Source organism: Thalassophryne amazonica, chromosome 5 (assembly GCF_902500255.1).
Source record: "Thalassophryne amazonica chromosome 5, fThaAma1.1, whole genome shotgun sequence".
In the NCBI taxonomy this organism is placed as follows: domain Eukaryota; kingdom Metazoa; phylum Chordata; class Actinopteri; order Batrachoidiformes; family Batrachoididae; genus Thalassophryne; species Thalassophryne amazonica.
In genome coordinates this window covers 79326680-79351839 of record NC_047107.1, presented here as the reverse complement: position 1 = coordinate 79351839, position 25160 = coordinate 79326680, and the positions used below count along the sequence as shown (strand labels likewise).

Below are 25160 nucleotides of genomic sequence, written 5' to 3'. Positions count from 1 at the left end.
GTTATTATTATTGCATGGGAAAATGTCTCTTAAATATGTCTGCAAAGATGGACCTTTACCCAAAGGAAGGAGGGAGGGGCCCTTCTGACCCCTCACCCTTCTGGCTACAGGCCTGTACACAGACAAGGTGATGATAAAACTTTTGTATTTATGTGGAAAGTGTATGATGATTGGCAGGTAGACATCATGTCACATGCACCAGCCACCTGTCAGACACACACTTGGTGCAAATTTGAAGCAAAGCAGAGCATAAATATGCTTTTAAAATGTGTACAAGGGTCCCGCTGAAGAGTGAGCAGAAAATAATGATACAGTGGGGGTGACCATTGTGTCCATCGGCATGGAGGTTTATGAAATAGATCGAGATGGATCACACACTGATCTAAGGCTCATGTTTCATTAAACTGACACAGATAAATTAAAAATGGCTCTGTTGGTCTACTGGTCACTATGACTGGCTCGGAACATCCTCAGTAATAATTTATCAGAAAAGCATGCTGAGAGTAAAATACAACTCAAACTGAAAAATCCTACCCACTCAGAAGATAATGTGAAGACAACAGTTTGAAATTTAAAACAATGCACTCTGCTACCAAAGAGACATTATTTTGTATGTACAGTATAATTCATAAATCTTGACTCTTAAGTCAAAATAAAATACTGCAAAATGCTGAGGTACTCAAGCCAAGGGGGTGTCCATACAACTCTGACCCGTATTAATCTGTCGTACCACTGAGATCCTACTGACAGCTGTTAAAGCTGCCCATCAGGGAGGATCTGGAAAAGTGTCACTGGGGCTAAACAAAAACACAAACATTTTCCAGTAACATAGTTCAAACTTTATTTCCCTCTGCTATCTCTTATCCTCAGCTACACTGGTGTTAAGAGTAGAACAGCTCTTAAGACCTTTAACTCATTTAGTATGGCACTTTCCTTTGTCCTAATTTCTAAAGTCACAGCTTTTATGATGAGGTTTGGCACTAAAGAGAAAATAGACAGAGAAAAATGGGTGCAGACATGACCTTGAGTACAGAATGTGAGAAATTTCACTTAAGCACAGCAGCATACAAGTACTGCCATATTAAAAGTTCTTAATTTCATGTTTGAAGTTTTAACTGAATCAGTTCAAAAATGTTTGTTCCATTCATACCATTCCCTTAAAAAGTAATATTCTCTTTATGTTTCACTTCAAGAAAAAATATCTTTCCCTGGTATCTTTACCACTGGGACTACAGTTGTTTAAAACCTAACGCCACCAAACCTGTATCATACCCACCAATACACATTTTCACCCATATGAAATTGGTATGATATTGGTTTGGGGAACAAACCTTTACATTTTTTTGGAGGATATACTACCCACAGAAGTAAAATCAGGAAATTTACTTCCGGAAAAGTGACCGGAAAATCACTCAGGGCCCTTGGTCAAGGTGCTTGATCCCCAAGTTGCTCCCGGTGTGTAGTGAGTACTTTGTATGGCAGCACCCTCACATCGGGGTGAATGTGAGGCATTAGTGTGTAAAGCTCTTTGAGTGTCTGATGCAGATGGAAAAGCACTATATAAATGCAGTCCACTTAAAACTTATTCTTAAGTGCTAGATGATAGAACTGATTTTCAATAAGTGGAAATGTGACCCTTCCAACAAAAGTCCTTGTTGGGGTCTGTGATGAACTGCACAGGTCAAAAGAAAAAAAAAAAATCCCAACAATTTAAGCTATATCCTGCTTGACCGTCTGTCATATTTCCATGAATGGTCGTATGTGAATGATTTTCTAAAAAAGAAGATGAGAAACTTTAGTTACAGTTTGCCAGAAGGCAGACTTGAGCCTAGATTTGATCTTTTCCTGTACAATCTTCCGTCACTTGTCTTCTTCTTGCACGCTTACTCGGCCTACTCCAAACAGATTTACCATATGGTACTATACTGTTTATATGTCTTAATGGTTGAAGTAAATGAAGTCCAAGGCATTATGTAATGACTTTAAAATATTCTTATATCCATCCTCTGAATTGTCTAAAGGTAACCAGCTATAAAAATGATGACTTCTGATAATAATCATAATCATATTTGGTTTGTCCAAGTACTTAGAGCATATGAAAATGGAGCAATTGTTTAAAAATGGGTGCAACTGTTAAAGGGTTAATGCAGTATATTTTGAACCCCTTGGGTTAAGGCTAAACGTCTACCCTACAAGCACATTGTGGTGGTGTACAGAGCCAAACTTACACAAATGGTCATTGTTCAAATACTTATGGACCTGACTGTATGTCAGATGTTGGACTTTTTGACAGATGTCAGGAACTTGGGAGGAGTAAGCCAACCAACAGACAAGCAGTCATGAGCTTGTGTGCCAGGTTTGGCAGACTTAAAAATCAAAGCATCATGGGTGGGCTTGTCTTCCTCAGCATACCTCTGGGCACATTCTCACCGCACACAACTGAAGACAATGAATATGCACAAACACATGTAGAAGAAAGGAGAAAAAAAGCCATTCTGCTCCAGCAACAGGCTTAAGCCCCCTTCACACTGGGCCTGCTTCAAGTTGCAAATGCTGCGTATCTAATAACGCAGGAATGTCTGCGTCAGTTACAAGCAGCGGGGGGGCTTGAGGAGGTGAGAGCGCTGAGGAGCTGCAGCCAGACTGTAATGAGCAGGTGTGCACTGTGATTTCTTTTCTAGTGTATCATTCTTCTTGTGCAGCGCTGCACGTGTGCGCTCTGATTTCTCTTCGAGTTTCTTCCTGTGACTGCGGAGCTGCAGCTGGAGATCATCCATGAGTGGACGTAGAGATGTCCTCCATGAGGACACTGGATATGGACATGTCCTCTACCTGGCAATCGGTCTGTGAGCAGTTCATAGACTTTATTTAACACAATCGTGAGAGAACTCATGAGGAAGTGAGAGCGCAGAGAAGCTGCAGCCAGGCTGTGTGATTTATAGCTCGCCAGCAATGGAGCACAGCAGGAATCATAAATTGGCGTAAGGTAGTGTGGTATTGTGTGGGTGTGGCATCCAGTCACGTTACATACCATTATGTTGCATCAACTTGCGTGAAAACTACTTCCTTTCTGCATCCTGTGCTCTACGCCGAAAATCCACAAAAAATGAAACGTTTAATTTTTGGCATCCGTTTCGCGTTGCCCTTTATGTCCCTCAGCGTATTGAGTATATAGTGGCATTAGGCTCCACGAACTTGGCGTTGTCATGACGCCGCCTGACGAAACTCTATGTTGGCCCGGTGTGAAAGGGGCTTTAGGTCACTCAAGATTACTCAACATACTGTTTGCCTCCAAAGTTCGTGACAGTCATCTATCTCTGCTTCAATCTCTCTTACAGTCTACTTCCTCATTCCTTCCTCCTCTCACTTTCTCCCTTTCTTTCAACAAAGAGGAACATAGCTTGCCAAGGCTGCAGAGTGCTTACGCCGCCCTTTCTGCTCTCTAAACAGGTCATTTTGTTTTCTATTCTTGTCTCGGCGGAAACGGTTATCATCTGCCCACTAAAAAGGTCACACACACACACACACTCCGGCACAATGCTGGTAAATACTTGCCAGAGAAATTGTTGAGGCTGATTTGGCAGAGAAAATTATAAGTGACCTTTTACAACAGACACTAAAGAACCACCAGCAGCAGCATTCTTCTCAATTTCCCTTTGTATCTATTTAATTTTTCTGAGGATAATATGCAGATGTGATCTGTTGCTATATTGTTATAAGACGGGGGAGATAATGATTACAGATTAAGCTGCATTAATCATTAGAGATGTGAGCAGCTAAAGGTCAGGTGAGTCCATTGAACCAGATCGTCTGGCGCAACGGGGCAACTCAGTTTAGCTTGAACCTGCAGAAGCTTCTGTGTTAGCTACCTAACGAGTGGCACACGCACACAAACGCTCCCGCCCTCTCTGCCACATCACAATGTTCATTTGACTGAGGCTATGACATCTGGCTATAGGGCTGCGCTGACTGACACTGATCTATTCCTGCTGTTTGAATGCAGGAAGGAAGGAAGACACTCCCAGGCTAGGGACAGATGTCTGCATGGCTCCAGTGTGCTGTCAAGCTGGCATGTGCAGACAGCTCTCACAGTTACACTGTTAGCCTTGTCCAAAGCAATATTCCAAAAAAAAACAAAAAACGCCGCAGTAACCCAGAAACCTGCTGTCATGCACCACTACATTCTCAAGCATTACCATAAAGAAATTTGATGGTTGAACAGCTGGAGGATTTTTTTAAATGCTATTTACCATTTTAACCTTATTACACTGTCAGCTCTGCTCTGTGACAAGGGAAACGTGCTTTAGAAACACAGCTCACAGTCGTGGACGAGGAAGAGTAGAACAGTTCTTCAGGGAACAACTGTAGCTACCAGATGAATGTACAGTCACTTTGGCTCAGGGTGTATTGCATCTCGACAAAGTAATTACTACAACAGCTCGCTGGTGTTTTCCATAGGCTATGTGCTAATTAATTAGACAAACACAATGTAGATCCAAAACATGCCCATCAGGAGTGTTATAATTGGTTCAGTTCTCATGGTGAGGGATGCGTTGTTCCAATGGTTCATAGTTAGCACTGCAGAGGAATTTGTGAAATGTTACAGAGGATAAATTCTGGTAAACTGACCAAGGAAATAGTGTGGGCATTGTGAATGGTGATGCCTGTGGCATGTGTAAAGTTAAAAGCATTAGTGTGTCTTCACAGCTACTAGGATAAATCCACCTATGCCTACAGTGCTGGTTTGAATTAGTAGCACCACTGTGTTTTCAGCACAGAATTTAAAACATGTGAACCAATTTTGTAAAATTTGAATATTAAATAAAATGTCCAAAGTTCTTGATCAACAAAAAAAGGGCTTTCCTATGAAGTAAAGCAAAAAATACATGATACCTGACAGTTATTAGCACACTTTGATAAATTTATGGTAACTCATTACTTTCACTACTTTTCTTTGGATGGATACATGAACAATTCCATGTCGCTTAAGTCTTTCATCTGATACCACTGGACAGAGCCAGTGTGCCAAAGCAACTGCCACTCCCTCAGTATGCCAACCACTGAGAGGAGGTGTATCGGTGTATCGTCCTGCAGAGATCTGGACACTTCCAGGTCTTCACACCTCAGACAGCACAGCCACTACAAAGCAGAGTTTTCCAAGCTGCTTCGACAGCAGTGGAAGATGGTCATCCGTGCTGATAGCAAGGATGTTCCAGGTGCCCACACATATTATCAGGCTGGATGGTCAGGAATTGCAGGACACAAATGCACGGCTCGTACAAACAGGTCTGGTTTTTAGAAGGCTTTACTGAGTTGGATAACAGAGGTCGGTACACGAGTAAGCAGTCCAGAAAAAGCAGCAGCACAAAAATCATCAGGCAATCAGGCATGGTTGAAGCAACAGGCTGGAGGTGAGGTACACACAAAGAGACAGGCAGGATTACAGAATGCAGGAACAGAGCTGGAATGAAGGCACATGGCACAACAAACTGGTGAGGGATAAACACACCAGGTGAGCTTATATAACCCCAGGTGGTAATCAGCAAATCAGAAACAGGTGTGCATGGTAAGTACCAGACCCAGGGCATGGCCAGAGAGAGAGAGAGAGAGAGAGAGAGAGAGAGAGGGGGGGGGGGGGGGGGGAGGAGAGAGAGAGAGACCCATCACCAAAAACCAAGAGAGAGAGACAAGAGAAACAGAGACAGACAGACCCAAGCATAAAAACCCAGCAAGAGAATAAACAAACCAAAACCGATGAAATACAAAAATAACCAACAGAACAAAAGAACAAAATAAAACAGAAAACTAAACAAAACTCAAACCCTGACACATGCGACCTGCCTCAATTTTGGACCTGGGCACCATCATGCAGTGGACAATTTCTTAGCCCAGCACTGTTCAACATCCTCCAAAGACAAGACCTGTGGTGCTCCTGGTAATGCTGATAGCAATGCTGATGAAGGCCCAAGTCTTTCAGGTCCTGATGCTTCTTGACTTAGTGAATGCTTATGAGACATGGATGCTAACAAGCAGCCAAAGGCAACAACAGGATGTCGCTACTGTGGGTCTTTTCAGATTATCCTTGGGTACTGCTGAAATGATTCTATGTGAAATGAGCAATTACTTAGGGAAGCTCTGACGAGCAGCATAGCTTTTATCATGAGAGAACTTCAGCTAACAGAGTTTGGCCATGCAGCACACTTCTCTGTGTATGATCCAGCATGGAGATCCTTCAGTACCGAGGACCCCAGCAACCCCAGAAACTATGTTTCACCGCCCTGCCACAAATATATGACTACTTTCAAGAAGTGGAGATGGACTGGTTGTCTTCTGCCTGGCTGGTTCCTATCCAGGGCCAGGACCAGTTCTGTGATACGGAGGATGAGGTGCGAGGTGCACCATCAATACATACTCACAGACAGTGATGCCGGTAACGCGTTACTCTAATCTGACCACTTTTTTTTAGTAACGAGTAATCTAACGCATTAATCTTTCCAAATCAGTAATCAGATTAAAGTTACTTCTCCATGTCACTGTGCGTTACTATTATTTTTCATTGTGGGTCGATAACAGCATTAAACTTGGTCCGTGGGCAGGAGGTCGGGGTTCGACTGAACTGCCCACTTTAAGTGAGCTGTGAGCTTTTAATCCGCGGTTTTTTGCAGCTGCTCGACTCGTCCTCACCTCTTAAAGCGCGGTGATCAGCACACCTGCACTGAGCTTTACAAAGACATTTTTATACTTTTTTTCCTCCTTTATTTAGAATTCTGAGCTGAGCCGCTCCGTATCTGGTCGTTAAAAACAGCTGATCCTCCGCGACGCGTCAACAACTAACACTATTTTCCACTCAAATGCACCTAAAATCTCTTTCTGAGGACCACATGATGTGAAAACGCAATAAAACTTTCTTACCTGTAAATCTGGTCCTGTTTTCTGCATAAATAAATGTTATCCATTCTTTGTGCTCAAACGCCAAAGCAGGGGCGAATCTAGATGGAATGGGGGCATGGGGCAAGGATGTGCCCCCTCCCCCACAACACCCCTAGATTAAAGGTGCAATTTTGAAGCCGTTTTTTACAAGTAAAATGTTTAGAGACAATTTAAATGTTAGAAAAATGTTAGAATTTAATAGTTACCTTTATAAACAATGTAGGCTTGAAATTGCAAGTTTTACTGTTACAGTGCTGTCAACAGTTAAATATGAGGTCAAGAAAGACGTCTTTATTTTACTTTTTATAAAACAAGTATTTATTTTCATTGAAGTCAAGAAAGGGTGACTATGAAGTGCGTTTTGGCAAAACAGGTATCATTGTCATGTTGAGGTGGCAGAGGGTTGTTGTCGGCAGCTGGGAAAAGTAACTAAAAAAGTAACTAGTAATCTAACTTAGTTACTTTTACAATTGAGTAATCAGTAAAGTAACTAAGTTACTTTTACAATTGAGTAATCAGTAAAGTAACTAAGTTACTTTTTCAAAGTAACTGTGGCAACACTGCTCACAGACCTGACCTCAATGTCTTGGAATTCATTTACATCACTTATTCACAAATACTATAGTACTATGTGCTTAAAAAGTACTGTGTGGTACAAATCTATATAGAGTTGGTATTTCTCAACAACTGATTGACACTGACAAAGAGAAATTACAGGCTTCTGCAGATATGATTGGAGAAACTGTGCATAGCGCAACCTTTGTTTGTTGCATCACATCATCATTTCTACTGTTAAACCAAACACTCCATTTTAATACAATAATTAAGTTAATGTAACTCAAATTTTGAAAAAGGTTATAGTCACTCATTTCCATTAATTAAACTAGCAAAAATGAATTGTTGTCATAACATCTCAGTTCTTTTAAGTGCATTTAAAGTTTTAGGGCATTTAAGTGTTGGTGATGTATTTCCAGTGCATTCCATTCACTCATTTTAATTGAGTTTATGTAATGGAGGCCAGCAGGTGTCGCTGTGCATATGTAGTTAGTAAACCTCAATCTCAACAGCTGAAAAGGATTCTCTGGTCACAAGACCAGAGCCCTGGGTTTTAGCCTTCTGGTTAGAGTTCAACTTCCATGCCGGAGATCGTGAGTTCGCGTCCAGAGGAGAGAGAATGGGCAGAGTCATAATAACACAACACAGAGTCAACAAGTAAACCAAAGAATGCATGAAAAAATCTAAACCAAAATGCAATGCAGAAATTTGTCACTTTTTTTATTGAAAAACATAAACTAGATTTACACAAGTTTAATTAACTATAAATTAAGTTACTAAAACTTTAACAATTAAATTTTTTTAAATTATTTTATTTAAGTTGGCAAACTCAAATGGTTTGCGTTCAACTAACTCATTGAGGTTTACAGCTTCATGGTGGAGTGGAATATGGTCTATATTTCCACCTGCATAACCTTCTGTATCTATAAAAGCCACGTGCACACATTCCCACCTGGGCCAGATATGTCTGCATTAAAAAAAAAAAGGTACAGGTCTTTGTGGGAGATTAATTGTCATGGGCCATTTCTGTGCAAAACTGTTACTCATCCCAGAGAGGATGAACCCTGTGTCTGACCTTTACGATGCAGCACGAAGTCATAGTCTTTGCAGCTGGTGCTTCAAAAAATGCATAATTTTAATCTGCAGAAGAACCTCATTAATATGAAAGTTCACCCTGTGATTGACTTTTTTTAATCAAAAACACACTGCAACAATATGACAATTTCCAAAAGTGTGTTGAACACTCATTATGTTTCTGACAAATGCTTATGAGCCTGATGCTAGGACTGTTTATCCTGGCACCATGATGGACTGGCTCAGCACTCGTATGATAATAGCTTTGATAATTATGTCCAGTCCTTCATACATTACCGATAATCCTGCTGCACAATACTGGGCACAGATTTTTTTTTTTCCCAGCAGATGCTGGTGGACTGCATCACCTGGGAACCTCTGAACTCTACCCAAAAACTTCTCACTGATTCCTCCCAGTTTGCTCGGCAACAGATGATGAAACTGACTCTGGCCACATGTCAGCCCAGCTGGATGAGGCATTTATTATTACAACACAGCAAGAGAGACAGAGGGAGAAGGAAATGCAAGGAAATATGGAGGAGTGCTGGGAGTAATGGAGCCAGTGAGGAATTAATGCTGGCAGGAAAGGAGGTAAGAGTCAGGACCACAGGAGGGAGGGAGCAATGGACGATAGAGAGAAGACAGAACAGAGGGATTTGGATGTTGTGTGGTGATAGACATGTCTGGTTTTGAAAAATATAGAGGTAACCAGGCAGGAAAGGTATTAGAAAGGTGTTAGTTAGTCCACCCTGTCCCTTCTGTCTTCTTCTAGCTCTTCTCCCCTTCCATCTCTCCATTCCTCCCACTCGTCCTCACAGTCCTGCTGATTAATGTGGGATGAGGCTGGCCCCAAAACAGAAGCTCCTTTCAGTGGTGTCACACAGGAGAGATGGAGAGGCAAACTCTGGCCAAGGTGGACTCTTTCTCTCTCACACACACACACACACACACACACACACACACACACACACACACACACACACACACACACACACACACACACACACACACACACACACACACACACACACACACACACACACACACACACACACACACACACACACACACACACCTACCGTTGACCGAGCATTGCAGATGAGCGCAACAATCATCTAAGTCCTGGTATCGGACCAGGCAGTCTGCCACACTGTCCACAGTACAATGTGCATAAATTCTTGTGGTTTTTGTTTTCCACATAGTGTGTGTTTGTGTATCAACAAAAATGTTCATGAAATTAGATATGATGGCAAAAATACCCCTTGTGTTTTATCAGAGTTCAGTCTGGAAAAGGAATATAGTGTGGTGGATCTGCTAATCAATTAATCTGTTGTTATGAGTAACTGATGCATAACAAAGTTTCTCAGAATCAATAAAAGTTCTACAAAATGGCAGCATTTATCTCAAATCGAGCAATCCAGCTTAAGCAAGGCAGAACATCAATTTCATTTTCAATTTATTTTCATTTATATAGCGCCAAATCACAACAGAGTTGCCTCAAGGCGCTTCACACAAGTAAGGTCTAACCTTACTAACCCCCAGAGCAACAGTGGTAAGGAAAAACTCCCTCTGAGGAAGAAACCTCAAGCAGACCAGAGTCAAAGGGGTGACCCTCTGGTTGGGCCACGCTACAGACATAAATTACAGAACAATTCACAGAAACAATTCACAAAACGAATATACAGGAAATGCTGTTGGTGCACATGACAGGAGGGTTTCCAGCACAAATACAACTCCCATCTCTGGATGGAGCTGCACCTTAAACAGAGAGAAAAAAACAGAACCAGGCATCAGAAAGACAAGAAATACTGTATAATTTGTCAGCATTAAACAACAAGAAAAAAAAACAGAAATACTAAGGTGATCCCCGGCACTAGCCCTAAGCTTCACTAAAAGACACAGTATTTAGGTAAAGGTGAGGCTGCGGCATGCTCCGTTTCCTAATAAAATTAATTAAAAGAGTAAAAAGCGTAAAACAAAACTATACCAGTATGCTAGCCATACGAAAGGGAAAATAAGTGTGTCTTAAGTCTGGAGTTGAAAGTCTCCACAGAATCTGATTGTTTTATTGACGCAGGGAGATGAGTCCACAGAACAGGGGCACGATAAGAGAAAGCTCTGTGACCCACAGACGTCTTATTCACCCTAGGGACACAAAGTAGTGTGTTCACCCTGACAACGCAAAGCCCGGGCCGGAACGTAAGGTTTAATTAGGTCAGCTAGGTAGGGAGGTGCCAGTCCGTGAACAACTTTATAGACTAGTAGCAGAACCTTAAAATCTGATCTCACTGGGACAGGAAGCCAGTAAAGGGATGCCAAACATCCCCCACTGGGAGTAACTGAAGCATTCACGCATATATCTCACACTCATAATCCAGAAAGGGTTGGACACATGCACAGATGCATCACGGTGCTGTATGTCCCAAAAGTTCATCTAATATGTGATAATTAGGGATGGGTACTGATAAGCTTTTATCAATACCATTATCGATTCTGCTTATCGATCCGATTCCTTATCGATTCCCTTATTAATACCTCTTGTGAATTTTCTGTGTACTAAAAGTAGGCTTTACAGGTTTTCTATGTCAACAACATTTTATTGAGTCTTAAAATAAATAAATGTGAAATTGGTCACTGGATCCTTAAACTTTGGACATAATAAACTCTACATGGTGGATCCTTGATCTCTGGATATAAATAGAAATAAACAAAATCCGTAGTTTTTGTCAAAAGCATTTCCTTTCAGACATTACTGGCATGAATGTCTTTCCATACATCTGAGCTGAGCTCTTGCAGCTGGCTGTGCTGCACGTCAGGATGTACAACCCCTGGCAATAATTATGGAATCACCGGCCTCGGAGGATGTTTATTCAGTTGTTTAATTTTGTAGAAAAAAGCAGATCACAGACATGACACAAAACTAAAGTCATTTCAAATGGCAACTTTCTGGCTTTAAGAAGCACTATAAGAAATCAGGAAAATAATTGTGGCAGTCAGTAACGGTTACTTTTTTAGACCAAGCAGAGGGAAAAAAATATGTAATCACTCAATTCTGAGGAATAAATTATGGAATCACCCTGTAAATTTTCATCCCCAAAACTAACACCTGCATCAAATCAGATCTGCTCGTTAGTCTGCATCTAAAAAGGAGTGATCACACCTTGGAGAGCTGTTGCACCAAGTGGACTGACATGAACATGACTCCAACACGAGAGATGTCAATTGAAACAAAGGAGAGGATTATCAAACTCTTAAAAGAGGGTAAATCATCACGCAATGTTGCAAAAGATGTTGGTTGTTCACAGTCAGCTGTGTCTAAACTCTGGACCAAATACAAACAACATGGGAAGGTTGTTAAAGGCAAACATACTGGTAGACCAAGGAAGACATCAAAGCGCCAAGACAGAAAACTTAAAGCAATATGTCTCAAAAATCGAAAATGCACAACAAAACAAATGAGGAATGAATGGGAGGAAACTGGAGTCAACGTCTGTGACCGAACTGTAAGAAACCGCCTAAAGGAAATGGGATTTACATACAGAAAAGCTAAACGAAAGCCATCATTAACACCTAAACAGAAAAAAACAAGGTTACAATAGGCTAAGGAAAAGCAGTCATGGACTGTGGATGACTGGATGAAAGTCATATTCAGTGATGAATCTCGAATCTGCATTGGGCAAGGTGATGATGCAGGAACTTTTGTTTGGTACCATTCCAATGAGATTTATAAAGATGACTGCCTGAAGAGAACATGTAAATTTCCACAGTCATTGATGATATGGGGCTGCATGTCAGGTAAAGGCACTGGGGAGATGGCTGTCATTACATCATCAATAAATGCACAAGTTTACATTGATATTTTGGACACTTTTCTTATCCCATCAATTGAAAGGATGTTTGGGGATGATGAAATCATTTTTCAAGATGATAATGCATCTTGCCATAGAGCAAAAACTGTGAAAACATTCCTTTGTGTCATGTCTGTGATCTGCTTTTTTTTCTACAAAATTAAACAACTGAATGAACATCCTCCGAGGCCGGTGATTCCATACTTTTTGCCAGGGGTTGTAATTCATAAAGAATGCAGGACGTTTCATGCCAACAGCAAAATGTAAGTCCCTTTTCTGTTGTTTATAAATTAATATAATATCAAAAGACAAGGATCTATTGTAACTGTTACATAAAACAAATATCGTTCAATCTTTCAATGGTACAAATATTTCATGAGGGCAAAGCTGGAACGTACCATTCAATGAGGCAATGCCAAGTTGAATGGTATGTTCCATCTTTCACCAAATTAAATATTGGTACCACTGAACACATAAACATTCAATATTTGTGTATTATTCATCTCAGCATCACTCGCAGGGGATAATGAATGTACCATTGATTTAGATGTTCTTTAAAGCCAGTATCTAGGCTAGTAACTAGGCTAGTATCTGGTTTGAACTCATTTAAGGTGAAACTAAACCAGTTTTGTCTTTGGTGGCGAATTGTTTGCAAGTCATTTATTTCCATATTAACCTAAATTTAACCAGATTAAAATCATCTGAATATATCTTTAAAGATTTAAGACAATGGAAATGAAGGCAACATTTACTTTAAACAAAAAAACAAACTTTAAATTGTTTAAAGCATATTTGAAATAGTTTAAAGTACTTTATCTCTGGTGCAGAAGAGTTTAAAATAAAAAAATTTGAATTATCTCTTTTTTAACCGGAATAAATTCCATCTGAAAACATTTTAACATTGTGTTATTGCTGGTTAAAGCCAATAAAGAATAATAATATGGATTTTAAACCATTTAAAAGACATTGAAGCAGCGTAAAGTAGTTTTTCTTTGCTGTGAACACCATAACCCAGTGCAGTTTACTTCATCTTCAAGCACACACATACACATACACACAAAATGGAGCTAATATTCATAGCATACTTATGAATGGCCAAATTTGTTATTATTGATATCACAATAACTAATTATTATTTTTGATTGATTGACTAATCTTTTCACCTTAAACAGATAAATAAAGGTTCAACACTGATGTGCTTTTTACAGTGGACAAGTAGTCAGAGCTGAGAGGAAAACCCTAGAAGAAGAACCAGAGCAGCTGCAAAAACTCACCACTCCTGGCAAAAAGCACACGCATAAATTCTGCTTTGACTTCAGAAGGAGTCAGTGAATTGAAAGACATCCAGCCTGTGTGCTTAGCATGCTGAGGCCTAAAGTCAGCCGAGCGGACACGTCTTGCTTATCTGGTAAACAGATCTACTCAACCAAAGCAGGAGTGTTTTCCCCACAGGCCACGTAGAAAACATCTCAGTGCAGCGTGACCATCGGATCACATCTGAACAAACCACGCAATAACATCCTTCAGGACACAACCTCCTCTGGTGTTTGTCTGTGTAAGTCTGTCACATTGTTTCCCATTTAGGGTATGTTGTTTAGCGTGAATTACACACAATTTCAATATGCTATACTTCCTACTCATTCTGCAGGTTATGAAGAATACAAGCCTCATCTGAACTGACAGGAATAACAAATGTGCATTTTTGCACAGTCAAAATAATAATAATTGTGTCTTAAGAATGATATGATACCGCTGCAAATAGTAGCACGCCATTTATTTATTTATTTACCTGTCTGTCTGTTAGCAGGATTATATCAAAACTACTGCACAGATTTTTATGAAATTTTCACCATACGTATGTAGATATTGGAAGACTCCATTAAATTTTGGAGTTGATCCAGATCAGATTTATGGATCAGGTTTCAGTTTACATAGGTCTTGAAGAATTGCCATTAGCAGGATTACATCAAAACAACTGCACAGATTTTGACAAAGTTTTCACCCCAGATAGATATTAGGTTACTGAAGACTACTGAAATTTGGAGGTGATCTGGATCTGGACAAGAATTCAGGCTCAGGATTTCACTTTGTATAGGCTGGAAGGATTACATCAAAACTACTTCACGGATTCTCACCAAATTTGCACCACAGATAAATATTAGGGCATGGAAGGCTCCACTGAATTTCGGAGGTGATCTGGATCCGGATTAGCGGATGTCTGTTTGCTCTTGTTTACTGATATGTCGATCGTTTTTCAAAATCAATAGTTTAGTCTTTAAAATGACACAAAACAGCAAAGTATCATCACAGTTTCCCAGAGGCCAATGTGACATCTTCATCATGTAGATTCTGTAACAGCCTGAATCCCAAATACTCAACAAAAATATAAACGCCACACTTTTGGTTTTGCTCCCATTTTGTATGAGATGAACTCAAAGATCTAAAACTTTTTCCACATACACAATATCACCATTTCCCTCAAATATTGTTCACAAACCAGTCTAAATCTGTGATAGTGAGCACTTCTCCTTTGCTGAGATAATCCATCCCACCTCACAGGTGTGCCATATCAAGATGCTGATTAGACACCATGATTAATGCACAGGTGTGCCTTAGACTGCCCACAATAAAAGGCCACTCTGAAAGGTGCAGTTTTATCACACAGCACAATGCCACAGATGTCGCAAGATTTGAGGGAGCGTGCAATTTGCATGCTGACAGCAGGAATGTCAACCAGAGCTGTTGCTCGTGTATTGAATGTTCATTTCTCTACCATAAGCCGTCTCCAAAGGTGTTTCAGAGAATTTGGCAGTACATGCAACCAGCCTCACAACCGCAGACCACGTGTAACCACACCAGCCCAGGACCTCCACATCCAGCATGTTCACCTCCAAGATCGTCTGAGACCAACCACTCGGACAGCTGCTGAAACAATCAGTTTGCATAACCAAAGAATTTCTGCACAAACTGTCACAGGGAAGCTCATCTGCATGCTCGTCGTCCTCATCGAGGTCTCGACCTGGCTCCAGTTCGAGTCGTAACCGACTTGAGTGGGCAAATGCTCACATTTGCTGGTGTTTGGCATGTTGGAGAGGTGTTCTCTTCACGGATGATGTGAAGGAGATGTGTTGCACACTGCATGAGGCAAATGGTGGTCACACCAGATACTGACTAGTATCCCCCCCCAATAAAACAAAACTGCACCTTTCAGAGTGGCCTTTTATTGTGGACAGTCTAAGGCACACCTGTGCACTAATCATGGTGTCTAATCAGCATCTTGATATGGCACACCTGTGAGGTGGGATGGATTATCTCAGCAAAGGAGAAGTGCTCACTATCACAGATTTAGACTGGTTTGTGAACAATATTTGAGGGAAATGGTGATATTGTGTATGTGGAAAAAGTTTTAGATCTTTGAGTTCATCTCATACAAAATGGGAGCAAAACCAAAAGTGTTGCGTTTATATTTTTGTTGAGTATATATTCCAACATCAGTGATACAAAACAGAAAAAGTACATCAGGTTTGACAAGTAAGAAAACTACTTCATGTGAATCCCACACAGTAAGATTAGTTCACAGATGATGTTCTTTGCCTTTTGGCTACTCGTGTTTGTTCAGGGTCAGCACAGCGGATCACGTACAAATCTGCATTGGGATTTGGCACAAGTATTACCGGATGCCCTTCCTGACGCAACTCCAGTTTTACCTGAAGAAACACACACACAGTCCCTGGTCTTCCAAAGATGTCTCTCATCCAAGTACTAACAGACCCACTCTGCTTAGCCTCTGAGAACTGGTGGGATCAGGCTCACACAGAGCAGACTGACTGCAAGATTAGGTCACAGTGCTGATGAAAAATTTCTATTTCAAATCTTTCTTTGATACTAGACTATTTTCACACAGTAAACACATTTTCAACAACGATTTCACTATAGACTGTGTGCTTTTTTATTTGTTCTACTCATCTCTTTATAACTTCTGATCTTTGTCTTATTTCTTGATTTATTCACTATCACTACTGATGTGTCAACAGTGAGTGAACAAATACTGAAGAACTAATTGTTCATGTGAATGAAGTGATTAACATTCTTCTGTCAGAGATTTATTCTTTCACCAAAGAAAGTGAAAGTGTCTGAAAGTGGCTTTGGGTGAAAGCAGGAGATAGTGATGACCTGAACCAAGTAGGAAAACATAATGCAGTATAAACAAAAGGAATTAATACAAGGAGTTAGAAGTCACAATAAATAAGTCACGTCTGGGAACATGCGCTGGCACCGTCGCTGCTGCATTTACCACACCATGGAACGGGTTGAACTACAACTAAACCAAATCTGCTGAACTGCATCTTGTTCCTTCACTATGTATTCACAAAGAGTGCACATGTGAATCAGGGCAGAAATATCCAAATAAACCAAAACAAATGAATAATAATCCAAATAAACCATTCTTTAAAGTGGCCAGAGTGTGCAAAATTTTGCCTTATGTACTTTTAACTGTGAAACAAGCATGAGGTTTCCTGTTAAACATTGTCAAAATACTAAATATTAATGTATTTTTTCTGTTGGCGTGCCCAAATTTATGCACCTGCCTAATTTTGTTTAAAGAATTATTGCACACTTTCTGTAAATCCTATAAACGTCATTTCACTTCTCAAATATACTGTGTTTGTCTGCTATATGTTATATTTAACTGAAATTGCTGGTCCAAACAACCAACGATTTATAAACAAAAGTCATGAAAATCATCAGGGGTGCCCAAACTTTTACATACAACTGTATGTAGACAGGTGTATGTCTTTCCAAATCATGTCCAATCAACTGAATTTACCCCAGGTGGACTCCAATTAAGCTGTAGAAACATCTCAAGGATGATCAGTAGAAACAGGATGCACCTGAGCTTAGTTTTGAGCTTCATGGCAAAGGCTGTGAATTCTTATGTTCATGTGATTGCTTAGTTTTTTATTTTTAATAAATCTGCAAAAGTAAACAAAATAAAACAAAAAGCCCTTTTTCACATTGTCATTATGGGGTATTGTGTGTAGAATTTTGAGGGGAAAAAAGAATTTCATCCATTTTGGAATAAGGCTGTAACAATAAAATGTGGAAAAAGTGAAACGCTGTGAATACTTTCTGTACACACTATAGTTTGTGAGTTATAAGCCATGTCCTACCAGGATACACATGACAAGGTGAGAATGGAAATAAAAGCAACAGACACAGAAACAAATAGCAGTTGTGTTTTTTTACTCTAAACCTAAAAATAAATGTTTTTAATGTTACATCACCTCAGTGTCTACTGTGTATTTTTTGCTACATATATCCATCATTTTAATACAGCCTATATCCACCCTCTGAAAAGGCATACAAGACATAACTTTTGCTGTTGCAATTGCTCACAGGTTTACTCACAAAATAAAATTACTTTTTGAAGGAGTTTGATCTGGGAACAGAGATCAGATGAGTTGCTCCAGAAGATTTGAGTCTTTTCTTGAGGTCTTTTAAAAAACTCAACTTTAAGATTTGTCATTTTTCTTTTCTATTTGACAGACTGGCACTATTTTCTCTCAGTATCAATCTTTGTTTGCTGTCTCTCTTTGTTTGTCCATTGACTCTGTCTTAACATCAGCCAGCAGTCCTTGTTGACTCGAAGTCAGCTTAACAAGATGGTTTTTGCTTTTTCTGAAGGAATCTTGAAACCATTCCAGACACACCCGTATGGATAAGACCAGGCAGGATCTTTGTTTAGGCTGAATCAGATTTCAGGAGCCTGTTTGTGTGTGTGTGTGTGTGTGTGTGTGTGTGTGTGTGTGTGTGTGTGTGTGTGTGTGTGTGTGTGTGTGTGTGTGTGTGTGTGTGTGTGTGTGTGTGTGTGTGTGTGTGTGAGAGAGAGAGACAGAGGGAGACAGTGTGTCTGTTGATAGTGTAGGTAGGTAGTTAAGGTTTCTCTGCTTGTCAATCAAGCATGTGAAAGCACACCTGGACATGAAGACAGAGGAGGAGCCCCTGCTAAGTTTTGAAACTCATCCATCTATGTCCATCACTTGACAGCTCACCCCTCAACACACACAATGCTAAGGTGAAAAATATCCTTGTGTGTGTGTGTGTGTGTGTGTGTGTGCATGAGAGAGAGAGAGAGAGAGAGAGAGAGAGAGAGAGAGAGAGAGAGAGAGAGAGAGAGAGAGAGAGAAAGAAACTGCATGTGTATGCGTGACAAATCTCATCACTCGAGGTCAAAAGCAGGGCAAAGAGCATCAAAGAGGAGTTTGTCAGCATTATATCTGTGCTGTCTGTACATCGCTCACCTTGTAGGTTCTGCAAGATGGATTGAAAGCATTTGTTCCACAGACGAACAAGGTGTCATCATTTTGCTGCAGGAGGACTTTGATGAAATTGTGACACTCGTCCTTCGGGAAGTGTAGAGGGGTAGAAAAAAAGAGAAAGCAGAGAGAAAGGAATCCATGGTTGGATTCTGGTTTTGATTTGTTCCAGCGGAATCAACGTGTGATTTTTAAATCTAAGGGTGGAAATGTACTTGCTTTTTACAATTTAACATTTACATGCATGATGGTTATCTTGCGTATTTTGCATCTGTCATTTGCATCTGTTGTGCACATCCTCAGAAAAGAATACATTAATACAAATAACTATAATAATATACAGTATATATATTATGTATTATTATTATTATTATGTATATTATATGTATTTCCAAAAGCATTTTTTAGAACTGTTTTGGGTGGTTCTGCAACGTATACTCAAGTGCAACCTATATACCAAATAAAATCACGTTTGTTATTAATAACAAAAAGTATAATAATAATGTTTTGAGTTCATTGGATGATGTGTTGTGTCCAAATTGTGTCAAATAACATCCAATATGTTTATTTGTCCATCTTGCTTATTTCTGGAATTTAAGAATTTTGGAATTTGGAATCCTTATGTTAAGTCACAGCACAGGCTGTGGTGTGCACCTGTGCAATACTGAGTCCTGGTCTGTTGTTAAACTCACCCCCAGGGTGCCGTGTTTCAAAGTACGTTTCATTTATAGAAAAAAATGTGCACTCCAGAAAATATAGTATATACCATGAACAGTGAGAGCAGTACTGGGGTGATCAGTAACAACAAAATAACAGTGGAAAGCCAAGTAGTGTGAGCAAGTCCACAATGACTCACTATAGTGACCCATCTACATGACATGTCATTCATTGCCATTACAGTTCACAAATGTGCTTGTTAGCTAAGCTCACAAGAGATCAGCAAAATTTTAGAACTCGATATGAAAACAGAGGTTCAACACAGTCTGAGTACCCAGGTGCCCTCTGGTGGAATCCTCCAGTACCACATGTAATACTGAGGCTCGTGTGCGTGCAATTTTGTCCATACTGCAGCCAGTTGCTTATGTGAACACATGATTATAAAGCAAGCATATTTCCACCCTAACTGCTTGTACTTTTCTTTAATGTACAGCTGTACAGACAAGTGAGAGGCCCATGTAGCAAACATCATGTGTGTAATCATGAACTATTGTGTCATCCCACCAAAGCACATCAAAATTAGGGATGTGAATCGTACAACTCACGATTCAATTCGATTCCGATTCTTGGGGTGACGATTCGATTCAGAATCGATTTTCGATTCAAAGAGCTCTGAGAAATAGTTATATTACTTAAAAAATGTTTATGTTTAAGAAAATGTAGCTTTACAAGGTTAATTAAGTGATTCTAGATGTAAATTTACTTATCTGCTTTGCTCGTTCGGAGTTGGCTGGCAGTTTAGCGAAGCACTGGTCAGTAGTCGGCAGAGACCGCTGCTCCGCTCTTTTAGCTCCAGGTCATAGCGTAGCATGTGGGCCTGCGGATTTGAAGTGTTTCCGAAGTACTTGACTTTCATTTTGCAGATTCTGCACACTACATAAGTCATGTCAAGCTCCTTCTTACTCAGCAAATAATAAAATCCAAAATGCGCCCAAACATTTGCCTTCAGCAAAGACGGTGCTGGCTGAATTAGCTCTTCGTCCACCATGTTAAGCTACAGCCACTGAACTCTGCAGCGCACGATTGTTTGAAGCACGCCGGACCACCCCCTCCTTGCAGGGACGCTGTAGTACGGAAGCCGTTGCCTGACAAACAGTACATGCAGCAAGTAAGCAAGATTATGTTTAAAAAATGCTTTTAAAAAATCAATTCTTGGACATTTTGGATCAATTCAGAATCGTAATAAATAAGAATCGTGATTCGGACGTGAATCGTTTTTTTCCGACACCCCTAATCAAAATGTACTGATGCCAGATTTTAATGTGGCATGCAGCATTTTGTGTGGATCAACAATGAAACACCAGAAAAGAGAGTAAAAGCAGAAAAAAACAGAGTTGTTCTGCAATTCGATGTGTGGATTCTCACAGACTTGCTCTATAAATTTTGACAGTGGGAGGTTATAAGAACTGTAGGCAGTGTGTTACTGCACCTGCAGAGCTGCGTGTATGTGAGCAGGAGACAGAGAATGGGAGTAATTACACGTGTTACAGCTCACATGCATTGTATAATGTAAGGCAACAGAATGGTACTCGTCTATAAGTAAAGTTTGGACTAAAGCATCGTTCTCACCTTGTGCTTTCCTTTCATTCGGCAGGTGTCCACGTCTGCCTGCCTGGACTTCCATGTCATTTTCTACAGAAAACAGATGGAAGCAACGGAGAGACAAAAAAGAAAAGGAGGAGTGAGTGTTAGAATTCATACTAAGATCAATAATTGTCATCTTGGTTTCTTATCTTGTCATTGATTCTCACACTGACGCACCTGCTCTGAGGTGAACTTTATTCTAAGTGCTGATTGGTGATCACATTTCCTACTTGAAATTCTAATTCTCTGCTCAAGAAGAGGAAATTGGATACTGACCCTGGATCAGACCGGATTCTGTCCAAGGACAGATCCTGCCTCGGAGCTAAGAGCTCGTTTCTGTGTTGTGATACACACACACACACACACACAATTATGACCTGCAGGTCAGACTGAACCAATCAGTCAGCTCCAAACAATCATACACACTTTTTCGATGCTAAGCTGTATGTGGCACTCCGTCCGTGGCCCTGTGTGCCGCCCGGAGGTCACTGCCGAGCGGCTGCTACAGACTGCTCACTGCTCAGTGCTGATGTACAACATGTTTGCAGCTCGGCCACTGTTTAAAGACCTCCAGTCAACAATCAATCTGCACGTTTCCCACAAGCCTTTCATGTGCCGCCTGCGCTCATTAAGACCCGCTTGGCGGGCTTTGACATTGAAGTGCGCGAGGTGGAGAGAAGGCTGGTTGTTGTACACATGAGAAGAGCCTTGTTTGAATTCTGTTTGCATGCATTATGTGTAGGGCAAGTGATGTCAGTGAGGAGTGGAAGGGATGAAATATGGATTGTTGGTTATTATAATGGAGCGCCTGTGAAAATAGACCTTTTTGAATAATCTGAGGATGTACGAGAGTCTCCTTCACTTCTGCACTTATCTTTCTTGAACCTCCCATCTTCTCTCATGCTTGGCCATTTCATTTTTCTCCTCTAGCCCCTCCCTTCCTTTCTGCCTGTCTTACACATCCGTCGGACCTTCCACTGCCACTGTGATGAGCGTAGATGACGTAAGTGTTTCACGAGCTGATTGATTGGATAATCTGCTTAACGGGGTCACCATGGCAGGCCCGGTTCTCTCCTGCTGGCCTCAGCCACTGAGAGCAGTCAGAGCAGGGGATTTGAATGAATGTTGCACGTGCACAGCGACACTCGTATATGGGTGATGTCAGCGTGCCCATTGAGAACAAGGCGTCCTCGGAGAGACGGACGTCTCACTCACCTTACTGAAAAAGATCTCGTCACCATTGGCAGTGTCCGTGTCCACCGTGTATATGTGATCCCTGTGCAGGAGAAAGGGAGAGCAAGAGACATTGACAGAATACATGTAGCAGAAAGAGAGAGAGAGAGAGAGAGAGAGAGAGAGAGAGAGAGAGAGAGAGAGAGAGAGAGAGAGAGAGAGAGAGATAAGAGGTCAGGCAACCAGTCAGACAGTCAAAAATTCAACAACAATAAACCCATTTCTTTCCTTCTTCTTGTGTTTTCCCCCCGCAGGCAGCAAACATGGTCAGAAAACAGGCTTTTGTGTAAACTTGTTCTCAACTTAAAAAAAAATATAAACGACAATAAACAAAAGGGGGCCAGAGTTATTTGCTCTGTCAGACAGAAACAGTCAACAAAGGTTCAGAGCGCTGCGGCGTCAGCCTGCTACAAAAGCTTCTTTGTCCTACAGAAAGATTTTTTTTTTTGGGAGGGGGGTGGAAGGAGGGGCCGGTTGAGACAGGAGGTGCCAAGTCATTGCGAGCTGTTCAGGTCAATTAAAACGAGTGTTTGTGCCACAGGAAATCTATACTAACACTCATTATAGCTCAGACAAGAACGGCACACATACGTGTGTCTGTATGTGTGCCGGCATGAAAATATACGAGCTTCTCCTGTATTACACGGTCCGGCCTCGCGGGCCCCCCACGTAACATGTGGAAGTCATAAAAACTGCGAAGGTTAAGTGTGTCACACACATAGAACGGCTGGCTGACCAGACGTCTACTAAGTCTGCTCACTGTAAAGAAACAGGCTGCACACAGGAAGGGTAGAAGGTGTGGATGAGAAGAAGAAAACAACGGTTAAAATGTCATTTAGGCCGGATGGAGAGACACAAAGTTGGCCATGCCAAACGATGTACCCCCTTTCGTTTGTTGGAGATTAGCTGTAGAAGGTGTTTTTAATCAAACTGTGTAACGGTGGCATCGTCAGACTCGCACCTTAATTACATTCTCGCTCCCCAACCTGCGCTCAGCCAGCCAGCCGGCCGTGCTCTCTCATTAACTAAATCTAATAAAGTCTTTGGAGGAACAGGCGTCTTGAAATGAATCCATTTATATCACTTTCCCTGGGACCACCGCCACCTCCTGACGGGATAAAAGCCAGTCCACTGTACATTATCAGCCGTGATGCTTAAACTGAGTGATTAATCTTGAAGAGCGATCAACATTAAGAAAACGGCACTGCCTTCTCGCGGCGAGGGGGACACTTTCCAATGAGGTCACGGGCAAAATGTAAGCACTGTCAAAACTGTCAAAGCGTAGCTTTGCTTTCCAATACTTTGCCGTTTCATGAGTCTGCTTAGATTAAAATAATGATTTTTAATATGCAGCCATATATAACTGGAAAGAAGGAAAGGAAATCCACTTTGCATCCTGTACCCTTCTAACATCCAAGTTCCCTTCGTGAAGTGAAATCCAGATGCTCACTGTCACTGTGCAGTCTGCCTTGACATACAGTCGAGCATTTCAGGCTAAAACCACAAACTCCCCTGCAAACTGTTTTTCATTAAGACTCTGGTAGCACTAACATTGCACATATCCAGTTAACTGATGTTTAACGAGATGTTAACTAGATGTTGATGATGACTAGATGATGACTAGATGTTAACTAGAATTACAAGCGGTTTAATTGTAGGAATGGCACTGGAAATCTGTTATAGACCATATTAATGCTGTTTAAAAAGGCCACGTCATTAGAAATGTAAATGTGTTTAGTGGAATGAAAAAGAAAAATAACTGAACACAAAAAGAGCATGTGATTGTTGAAGTGGGGTTTTCCATTTTAGTTGGATACTGACCCCAGTGGCTCTAAACTGTAATTTTATCATAACATGGGCATTCTAAATGTGTTTTTTTTTACAAAAATTTTACACCATCTCAACATGTCAACACTCATTGTGACAATGTATAGGCACATCTTGTCAGTGGCTTAGCAGTTTCATGAAAATATATTTATGAGTCATGAGCAAGGTGGATGACTGGTCAGGACTCTTGTCTCACAGCAAGAAAGTCTAGGGTTGGATTCCACCTGTGTGGAGTTTGCACATAGTTTGTGTCTATGTGGGTTTTGTCTAGGCACTGCAGTTTCCTCCCACCATCAAAAAATATGCATATTAGGTTCATGCTCCTTTCTCCGACGGTGACCAAGGCAGCATCTCCAGATCTGGATTTGGTCCCTGTGGCTCGCTCCTCCTAGTGGTTGGATTGAGTCTGACTATAAGTAGGACGGGTTAAATGCAGTGGGAACATTTCATTTCATTCATATCATATGCAATGACAACTAAGGTCCATCTTCTCTTGGTGATGCATGTGCAAAAAAACAAAACAAAAACAAAAAAACAATAACCAGCAAGATGCTTTCATGGAGGGCCACCTGAAACCACCCAGAAACAGGATCCTTTGACAACAGATATTCTTTTTTCTTCACGTGCAGCCTGGAGCAGTGTTTCTCACTCATAAATCATCCTTTGCCATTTCATTTGCATCATTGAATTTATTTGTTGTTGTCTGAGATTTTGGGGAGGTGATGGTCTTGTGGCTAAGTGTTGGGCTTCAGACCAGACAATCCCCAGTTCAAAACCGAGCCAGACCAGAAAAATCACTAAGGACCCTTGGACAAGGTCCCTAAGTCTCTTTCACACCAGGGCCTACGTGGAGTTGTGTATTGTAGCGTACTGACTATGCTGAGTTAAGCAGCTCTACGCCGAGTTTTTGCTCCCCTACGCAGCAGTATTCTGAGGGCTACATGACGTGGACGCAAAAAGTTAAACCTGTTTAATTTTTTTGGCACAGAGCACTGTATGCAGAAAGTATGCAGTTTTTAAGCAAGTCTACACAACACTCCACAACTGTATGTGAATCTACGCAACACTGTGCTAC

At 40.9% G+C, this 25160-nt stretch overlaps 1 protein-coding gene across 5 annotated transcripts in view; it reads right to left on the bottom strand.

Moving 5' to 3' along the window:
* The window catches only part of sema6a (sema domain, transmembrane domain (TM), and cytoplasmic domain, (semaphorin) 6A), a 330131-nt gene that overhangs the window by 139114 nt on the left and 165857 nt on the right, over window positions 1-25160 (bottom strand). For all 5 annotated transcript variants that reach the window (XM_034170629.1, XM_034170631.1, XM_034170632.1 and 2 more), the window contains 3 exons: window positions 22241-22301; window positions 21011-21073; window positions 18710-18811 (listed from right to left, as the gene is read on the bottom strand). In XM_034170629.1, the coding sequence (XP_034026520.1) occupies window positions 18710-18811; window positions 21011-21073; window positions 22241-22301 (226 nt within the window). The remainder of the gene's footprint in view (window positions 1-18709; window positions 18812-21010; window positions 21074-22240; window positions 22302-25160) is intronic.